The sequence below is a fragment of the Theropithecus gelada genome, chromosome 3 (assembly GCF_003255815.1).
Source record: "Theropithecus gelada isolate Dixy chromosome 3, Tgel_1.0, whole genome shotgun sequence".
Taxonomy (NCBI): domain Eukaryota; kingdom Metazoa; phylum Chordata; class Mammalia; order Primates; family Cercopithecidae; genus Theropithecus; species Theropithecus gelada.
The window spans coordinates 13,756,976-13,766,110 of record NC_037670.1 but is presented as its reverse complement, the minus strand read 5'-3'; the positions used below and the strand labels follow the sequence as shown (position 1 = coordinate 13,766,110).

Here is a 9,135-nt window from a genome sequence, read left to right as displayed (position 1 = left end):
CCTGATGGGGTGAGGTGCATCTCGCTGGTTTATCATCGGAGCCCCACCCGACGCAGTGGGTCTTGACGGTTTCCTGCAGCCCAGGGAAATACAGGCGTCCGAGCCGGTGGCCCGAGCTCCGGCAAGTGCGGGAACTTTCAGGATTAAATAGACAGAGTCTGGCTCTGTCGCCCAGGCTGGACTGCAGTGGCGCGATTTCGGCTCACTGCAACTTCTGTCTCCCGGGTTCAAGCAGTTCTCCAGCTTCAGCCTCTCAAGTATCTAGGACTACAGGTGCGCGCGAACACGCCCAGCTTTATTAATTTTTTTGTAGGGACGGGGTTTCACTATATTGCCCAGGTTGGACAAAGTTTTTTGTTTTTTCTTTTTTGAGACGGACTCTCGCTCTGTCGCCAAGCTGTCTTAGCCTCCTCAGCAGCTTGGACTACAGGCGCGCGCCACCATGCCTGGCTAATTTTGGTATTTTTAGTAGAGATGGCGTTTCACCCTGTTGGTCAGGCTGGTCTCGATCTCCACACCTCGTGATCCGCCTGCCCTGGCCTCCCAAAGTGCTGGGATTACAGGCGTGAGCCACTGCACCCGGTTAGAAAAAGTTTTTTTGTTTTTTTGGGTTTTTTTTTTAGACTAAGTGCTTCCATGTACATCAGATGTTAACGACTTTGATCCTAACAAAGATGAGGAAATTGAGGCTCAAAGATGTGTCCTGGCCTGGCTCAGTGGCTTATGCCTGTAATCCCAGCATTTTGGGAGGCCAAGGGGTAGAGATCGCTTGAACTCGGGAATTGGAGACCCCCATCTATACAAAAAAATAAAAAATTAGCTGGGTGTGGTGGGGTGCATCTGTAGTCCTAGTGAGAGGGGAAGCCAGTTGGACTTCCTGGGTGGAGTGGGGACTTGGCCTTTTCTGTCTTACAAGAGGTTTGTAAAAATGCACCAATCAGCGCTCTGTAGCTAGCAAGAGGTTTGTAAAATGCACCAATCAGCGCTCTGTAAAATGGACCAATCAGCAGGATACTAAAAGTAGCCAATCGCAGGGAAGATGGAGAAAAGGGCATTCTGATATGACAGAACTAGGACATGGAGGGGACAAATAAGGGATTAAAAGCTGGCCACCCCAGCCAGCAGCGGCAACCCGCTGGGGTCCCATTCCATGCTGTGGAAGGTTTGTTCTTTTGCTCTTCACAGTAAGTCTTGCTGCTACTCTTTGGGTCAGTGCCATCTTTAAGAGCTGTAACACTCACTGCGAAGGTCTGCAGCTGCATTCCTGAAGTCAGGGAGACCAAGAACCCACCGGAAGGAACCAACTCCTGACACACCACTTACTCAGGAGGCTGAGGTCAGAGGATCCTTTGAGCCCAGGAGGTCAAGACTGCAGTGAGATATGATCCGACCACTGCACTCCAGCCTGGGTGACAGAGCAAGAGTCTATCTCTAAAACAAAGTGCCTTGGTTGATGTCAAGCTGCTGGTGACTTGCAACTTGCATAAAATGAGAGGATCGCTTGAGCCCAGGAGTTCCAGACCAGCCTGAGCAACATAGTGAGACTGTGTCTCCATACAAAATTTAAATTTTTTTTTTTTTTTGAGATGGAGTCTCGTTCAGGTTCAAGCTATTCTCCTGCCTCAGCCTCCCGAGTAGCTGGGATTACGCTTCACGAGTAGCTGGGATTACAGGCGCGTGTCACCACACCCGGCTAATTTTTTGTATTTTTAGGAGAGATGCGGTTTAACCATGTTAACCAGGATGGTCTTGAACTCCAGACCTCGGCTCACTGCAACCTCCGCCTCCTGGGTTCAAGCAACCCCCGTCTCTACCCCACGCCCAAACAAACCAAACACTATTTATCAATCCAGGCATGTTTAATAACTAGACATAAAAATGTCACCTATGGTGCCAGGTGTGGTGGCTCACACCTGTAATCCCAGCACTTTGGGAGGCCAAGGTGGGTGGATCACCTGAGGTCGGGAGTTCAAGACCAGCCTGACCAACATGGAGAAACCCCGTCTCTACTAAAAAATACAAAATTAGCTGGGCATGGTGGCTTATGCCTGTAATCGCAGCTACATGGGAGGCTGAGGCAGGAGAATTTGCTTGAACCCGGGAGGCAGAGGTTCCGGTAAGCCAAGATCGCACCATTGACTCCAGCCTGGGCAACGGGGAAAACTCCATCTCAAAAAAAAAAGAAAGAAAGAAAGAAAGAAACTAGTCATCTTGGCTATCTCTAGAGAGAAAAATGAATGTAGAAAGAGAATGAGAGGAAGACTTTAAGTGCCTTTCTGAATTTTGACTCATGCAAATCTGTTATCTATTTAAGAAATAAATTATTGAAATGCAAAAGGTATTTATAAATAATTCAGGCCGGTTGCGGTGGCTCGCCCCTGTAATCCCAGCACTTTGGGAGGCCGAGGCAGGTAGATCACAAGGTCAGGAGATCGAGAGCATCCTGGCTAACACGGTGAAACCCCGTCTCTACTAAAAACACAAAAAATTAGCCAGGTGTGGTGGCACGTGCCTGTAATCCCAGCTACTCGGGAGGCTGAGGCAGGAGAATCACTTGAACCTGGGAGGCGGAGGTTGCAGCGAGCCGAGATCGCACCACTGCACTCCAGCCTGGGCAACAAACTGAGATTCCGTCTCAAAATAAATAAATAAAAATAAATAAATAAATAATTCAAATGGAGGTAAATATATTAGAAAAGAATGGATATCCACCTTAAATTTTTTTTTTTTTTTTGAGACGGGCTGTCTCTGTCACTGAGGTGCTGAAGTGCAATGGCACAATCGTAACTCACTGCAGCCCCAACCTCTTGAACTCAAGTGATCCTCCAGTCTCAGCCTGCTGAGTAGTTGAGACTACAGGCATGCACCACCATGCCTAGCTAATTTTATTTTATTTTTTGCAGAGACAGGGTAAAAAGGGCAGGCCGGTCTTAAACTCCTGGATTCAAGTGATCCTCTCACCTCGGCCTCCCAAAATGCTGGGATTACAGGCGTGAGGCACCATGCCCATCTGGAGCAACTTTCATAGACATTAAACAACTTTATAAGGGCAACGAAATTAAGCCATAGGTGCAAAATCCTATACCACTTCACTCACACACAAAGTACAGGCAATGCAAACATTCACCTGGGGTTCGGTCCTAGATAGGAAGCTACTTACAATGCAAGATTTTAGGTTCCCTGAAAAGAGACCTTTAACTTCTAAATATCTTCTCATCTCTTTGCAGATGCTGCAATTTCACAGCAGTTCCTTCCTTCGCGCCTGTAAAACAGTGGCAACAGTAACTCTTCTCCTGCCTGCCCATCAACTTTGTGAACGGCGCGGGGCACTGGGGTGCAGCTTGGGAACTATAAGGCACCATATGAAAATATGAAAAGGAGAGATTGGCCGGGCGCAGTGGCTCCCGCCTGTAATCCCAGCACTGGGAGGCCGAGGCAGGAGCATCACCTGAGGTCAAGAGTTCGAGACCAGCCTGGGCAACATGGGGAAACCCGGTCTCTACTAAAAATATAAAATAAACTGGGCGTGGTGAGCGTGCCTGTAATCCCAGCTACTCGAGAGGATGAGGCAGGAGAGAATTGCTAGAACCTGGGAGCAGACGTTACAGTGAGCTGAGATCGTGCCATTGCCCTCCAGACTGGGCAACAGAGCGAGACTCTGTCTCAGAAAAAAAAATCAAGAGAGATTATTACTGAGAGATGGGGTCTCACTGTGTTGCCGAAGCTGGAGTGCAATGGCACGATCCTGGCTCACTGCAACCTCAACCTCCAGGATTCAAGTGATTCTCCTATCTCAGCTTCTCAAGTAGCTGGGATTACAGGCTCGCACCACCACGCCCAGCTAAGTTATTGTATTTTTAGTAGAGACAGGGGTTTCACCATGTTGGCCAGGCTGGTCTCGAACTCCTGGCCTCAGGTGATCCACCCACCTCGGCCTCCCAAAAAGCTGGCATTACAGGTGTGAGTCACGGAGCCCGTCCAAGTCCAAGGGAGGGTATTACAAATAGACGGGGGTCTCGCTATGTTGCCCAGGCTGGTCTCGAACTCTTGTGCTCAAGCTATCTTGCTTCCTTAGCCTGTCCATTCGCTAGGCTTACAAACATGGGACCCCGCGTTTGGCTGAAAAGAGGTTATCATTAAGGATGAGAACCCCTTGGCCAGGGAAGCCCTGCGTAAGCAACGCCCCTTCCTTCAAAGGGATGCCCCGCTCCCTCCGCCCACCCCCAGCCTTCTTGCCGGGGCTCCCGAGGACACGACTCCCGGCTCTGCCACCTTCTGATAGGCTTGCGAGACCGAGGCTGCAAAGCGAGCCGCGCCCCCATTGGCCAACCGGCGAGTCCCGCGCGCCCCCTCCTGGGAGATGTAGTCCTGGGAGCCGATGGTCCCCGCGACTCCCCGGTGTGACGTTGAAGATATCGGCCTTCTGAGCCTACTGCGGTGGTCAAGAGGTGGGTGTCTTTGGAAAGTGGGTAGTGAGAGTAGCGAGGATGCGGGTGAAGAAAACCCAAGGGCCCCAAATTCAACATAAGCGAGGTTTGCGAGCTCTCAGCAAGGTACAGACCTACTTCGAATCCGGGCGCAGAGCGTTGGGGGTGGGGGAAGGCGCAAGCTCCCCGGCCAATCAGACATGAGCAACCTCAGCCCAACCCCGGAGGCCCCTCCCCCTCCCCCGCCCCACTGAAAGGGGAGGAGCTTGGGCTGTTTCAATGGCTTTGGGTTGGAGCAGGGGAGAGGGTGGCTCCGTTTGCCTCCTCGCTTTGATGATGCTGTGCGAGCGGCTTCGGGGGCCCTGGGGACGTGCGAGTCACTGAGGGTGGGCTGGGACTTGGGGCCCGCGTCCATATCCCCGCCGATTGGTCCGCCCCGCCTGCGAGGCGAGGTCCTCCGGGATTCCTAGAGAGGACGCGGAAGTGCTTTCGGGGGGGTGGGATCTAACCGTTTAACCCCGTTGGAGAGGGCAAGATTGGACTTGGTTACTTCCGGCGAGGAAGTATTGGGAAGTGTCGGCTTCGGTTTCTCTCCGTGGGAAGAACCGCATCTTCCCAGCCTCGGCTGCGGGGAGCTTGATGTTCCAGGAGAGCTCCCCTAGAGTGGGGCCTTGAGGGGAGAGGGCAGGGGCTTCGTGACTGGACGGGGGTCCTGTCCCTAACCTTGACCGGGCCACAGTCTCTGTATCTCTGGGTCAGGGGCCATTCTGAGGAATCCAGGTTCAGATGTGTACCTTATAAACGCTGCTTCTCTTTGGGACCGATGGAGTCTCCCCTTGGCCTGTCAATCTCTTGTAGGTTAGAGGACAGGCTCAGTTTTGACCATTATAATGATTTTCACCCCTATTCCGACTTAAGTTTGTCTTATGGTAGAGAGAAGGAGCGGCTGCGTCTGGACTAGTCTTGTCCCGTTGTTTATATGGAATGTAAAGTTCTTCACTCTAAAACTGTGTTTTAGGTTGGGCCTGATGTTAGATTTGTATGGCTCTCTAATACACTTTTTAAATGTTGGCGATATTCCTTATTACTTATTTTGTGGGTGAAGTGATGGCTACTTTGTAGTCCTTATTTTTAAGTAATTACTTTGTTGAGTAGTCATCTTTAGTATAGATGACCTCTTTGCCATCTGTCTTTGCTAATAATGATTCCCAATACGTCAGTAGGTTGCATGCTACTGAAAGTGTCCTTCAGAAGATCTTAAAGAGTAGAAAACCAATTGGTTCAGTGTAACACAGCCAGCCTCAAGGGACTTCCCTCTGAGTTGGAATGATAATGACCGAAACCCGGGAAGTTATAGACTTAGACCCCCCAGCTGAGACTTCCCAGGAGCAGGAAGACCTTCTCATAGTGAAGGTGGAAGAAGAAGACTGCACCTGGATGCAGGAGTACAACCCTCCAACGTTTGAGACTTTTTACCAGCGCTTCAGGCACTTCCAGTACCATGAGGCTTCAGGACCCCGGGAGGCTCTCAGCCAACTCCGGGTGCTCTGCTGTGAGTGGCTGAGGCCCGAGCTGCACACAAAGGAGCAGATCCTGGAGCTGCTGGTGCTGGAGCAGTTCCTGACCATCCTGCCTGAAGAGTTCCAGCCCTGGGTGAGAGAACATCACCCTGAAAGTGGAGAAGAGGCAGTGGCCGTGATAGAAAATATACAGCGAGAACTTGAGGAACGCAGACAGCAGGTGAGTCAAAGAGAAGCTATATGAGCAGTGAAGGAGAGGAGTGAACGATCTGCTGAGCAGGGGTGAGATTCTTAGTCCTCTGGTGCTTCATTCATATTCTTTTGTTCTCCTGGGATTAGGTACCCTGTGACTTCCTGCCACTCCAGCAAAGAGAAGCAATATCCAGTGTGTTAACCTGTAGAAGACAATCTGCGATTTTGTTTATTTTTTAAATTACTGTATTGATTGATTGATTGATTGATTGATTGTTGAGACGGAGTCTCGCTCTGTCACCCAGGCTGGAGTGCAGTGTCGCAATCTCGGCTCACCGCAAGCTCCGCCTCCCGGGTTCCCGCTATTCTCCCGCCTCAGCCTCCGGAGTAGCTGGGACTGCGGGCGCCCGCCACCACGCCTGGCTAATTTTATTTTTTATTTTTTATTTTTGTATTTTTAGTGGAGACGGGGTTTCACTGTTTTAGCCAGGATGATCTCAATCTCCTGACCTTGTGATCCTCCCACCTCGGCCTCCCAAAGTGCTGGGATTACAGGCGTGAACCACCATGCCTGGCCACTGTGTTTATTTTTTGAGTGACATGATACAAAATTCAAAGAGGTACATAAGGTTATAATGAAAAGTAAGTTTTCCTCCTATCCCCAATTTCTCTCAACTGCCTAGTTCTCATCTGTGTATTCTTACAGAGCTGTACCATATTATGTATGTATAAGCATATATATATGTCTCATACTTTGGAAAAACGCAATTGTCTTTTAAGTCACTGTACACTTCTGCCTCTTTTTTCTTATATCTTGGTTTCTTCCATGCCACTGCCATTACAGCTATCTCGCTCTTTGAAATTGCATTGTATTAACTTCTATGGAAGGAGTTTGAGTTGTTCCATTTAAATTGTTCCTTGAGGCCGGGCGCGGTGGCTCAAGCCTGTAATCCCAGCACTTTGGGAGGCCGAGACGGGCGGATCACGAGGTCAGGAGATCGAGACCATCCTGGCTAACACGGTGAAACCCCGTCTCTACTAAAAAATACAAAAAACTAGCCGGGTGAAGTGGCGGGCGCCTGTGGTCCCAGCTACTTGGGAGGCTGAGGCAGGAGAATGGCGTGAACCCGGGAGGCGGAGCTTGCAGTGAGCTGAGATCCGGCCACCGCACTCCAGCCTGGGCGACAGAGCCAGACTCAGTCTCAAAAAAAAAAAAAAAAAAAAAAAAAATTGTTCTTTGAGATTGTTTATAAATTTGTATTATAACAAACTTTGCTGCAATGAATATCTCACCTATGTATGAATATATATATGTATGTATGTAATATACATATGTATGTGTATATATACATATGGGCTGGGCACGCTGGCTCACACCTGTAATCCCAGCACTTTGGGAACCTGAGGTGGGAGGATCACTTAAAACCAGGAGTTCCGGCCGGGCGCGGTGGCTCAAGCCTGTAATCCCAGCACTTTGGGAGGCCGAGACGGGCGGATCACGAGGTCAGGAGATCGAGACCATCCTGGCTAACCTGGTGAAACCTCGTCTCTACTAAAAAATACAAAAAACTAGCGGGCGAGGTGGCGGGCGTCTGTAGTCCCAGCTACTCGGGAGGCTGAGGCAGGAGAATGGCGTAAACCCGGGAGGCAGAGCTTGCAGTGAGCTGAGATCCGACCACTGCACTCCAGCCTGGGCCACAGAGCAAGACTCTGTCTCAAAAAAAAAAAAAAAAAAAAAAGCCAGGAGTTCCACACTAGCCTGGGTAACTTAGCGAGACCCCATCTCTACCAGAAAAACCAAACAAAACATTAGCTGGGTGTGGTGGCATGCACTTATACTTCCAGCTACTCAGGAGGCCGAGGCAGCAGGATCCCTTGAGCCTGGGAGTTTGAGGCTGCAGTGAGCTGTGATTTTGCCACTGCATTCCAGCCTATGTGACAGAGGCATACCCTATTTCAAAAAAAAGTAAAAAGTTAAAAAATTTAAATTGAAAAATATATGTGTATAAAATTAACTGTAGAAGGAGTGCTTGAAACTCAAAATTGTTGGCTTAGATGTACATTTGTAGGCTGGGCACGGTGGCTCACACCTGTAATCCCAGCACTTTGGGAAGTCGTGGTGGGCGGTTCATGAGGTCAGGAGATCGAGACCATCCTGGCCAACATGGTGAAACCCCGTCTTTACTAAAAATACAACAATTAGCTGGGTGAGGTGGCACGTAATCCCAGCCACTCGGGAGGCTGAGGCAAGAGAATTGCTTGAACCCGGGAGTCGGAGGTTGCAGCGAGCCAAGATTGTGCCACTGCACTCCAGCCTGGCGACAGAGCGAGACTCCATCTCAAAAAAAAAAGTACATTTGTAATTTTGATAGCTGTTGACAGGCTCGTTCCCTCATAGAGGGTATAACAATTTAGACTACCACCAACAATGTATGAGAGAAATTTTGTGGCCATAACCTGATAGCACAATGTTACCAAAATTTGTGATAATTGCCAGTACATAAGATGCAGTATTGGCCGGGCACAGTGGCTCACGCCTGTAATCCCTGCACTTTGGGAGGCTGAGGCAGGTGGATCACGAGATCAGATTGAGACCATCCTGGCCAATATGGTGAAACCCCGTCTCTACTAAAAATACAAAAATTAGCCCTGTGTGGTGGCATGTGCCTGTAGTCTCAGGTACTCGGGAGGCTGAGGCAGGAGAATCGCTTGAACCCGGGGGGCAGAGGTTGCAGTGAGCTGAGATTGCACCACTGCACTCCAGCCTGGACGACAGAGTGAGACTCTGTCTCAAAAAAAAAAAAAAAAAAAAAAAGATTCAATATTTTATTTCTGTGAAATTTTTTTTTTCTTTTTCTTTTTTTTTTTTTTTTGAGACAGGGTCTTACTCTGTCACCCAGACTGTAGTGCAATGGTGCAGTCTCGGCTCACTGCATCCTCCACCTCCCAGGCTCATGCGATTCTCCTGCCTCAGCCTCCCAAGTGGGTGGGATTAT

At 49.6% G+C, this 9,135-nt stretch overlaps 1 protein-coding gene across 5 annotated transcripts in view; it reads left to right on the top strand.

The window, feature by feature from the left end:
- The first annotated feature begins 4,325 nt into the window (after positions 1-4,325).
- Positions 4,326-9,135, top strand: part of ZKSCAN5 (zinc finger with KRAB and SCAN domains 5) — a 31,216-nt gene continuing 26,406 nt past the window's right edge. For 2 of the 5 annotated variants that reach the window (XM_025380474.1, XM_025380471.1), the window contains exons 1-2: positions 4,326-4,448; positions 5,713-6,167. In XM_025380474.1, the coding sequence (XP_025236259.1) occupies positions 5,754-6,167 (414 nt within the window). In that variant the 5' untranslated portion in view covers positions 4,326-4,448; positions 5,713-5,753. Of the gene's footprint in view, positions 4,554-4,664; positions 4,875-5,650; positions 6,168-9,135 lie in introns of those variants that run through there. The other 3 variants (XM_025380472.1, XM_025380473.1, XM_025380470.1) reach the window with 3 other exon arrangements.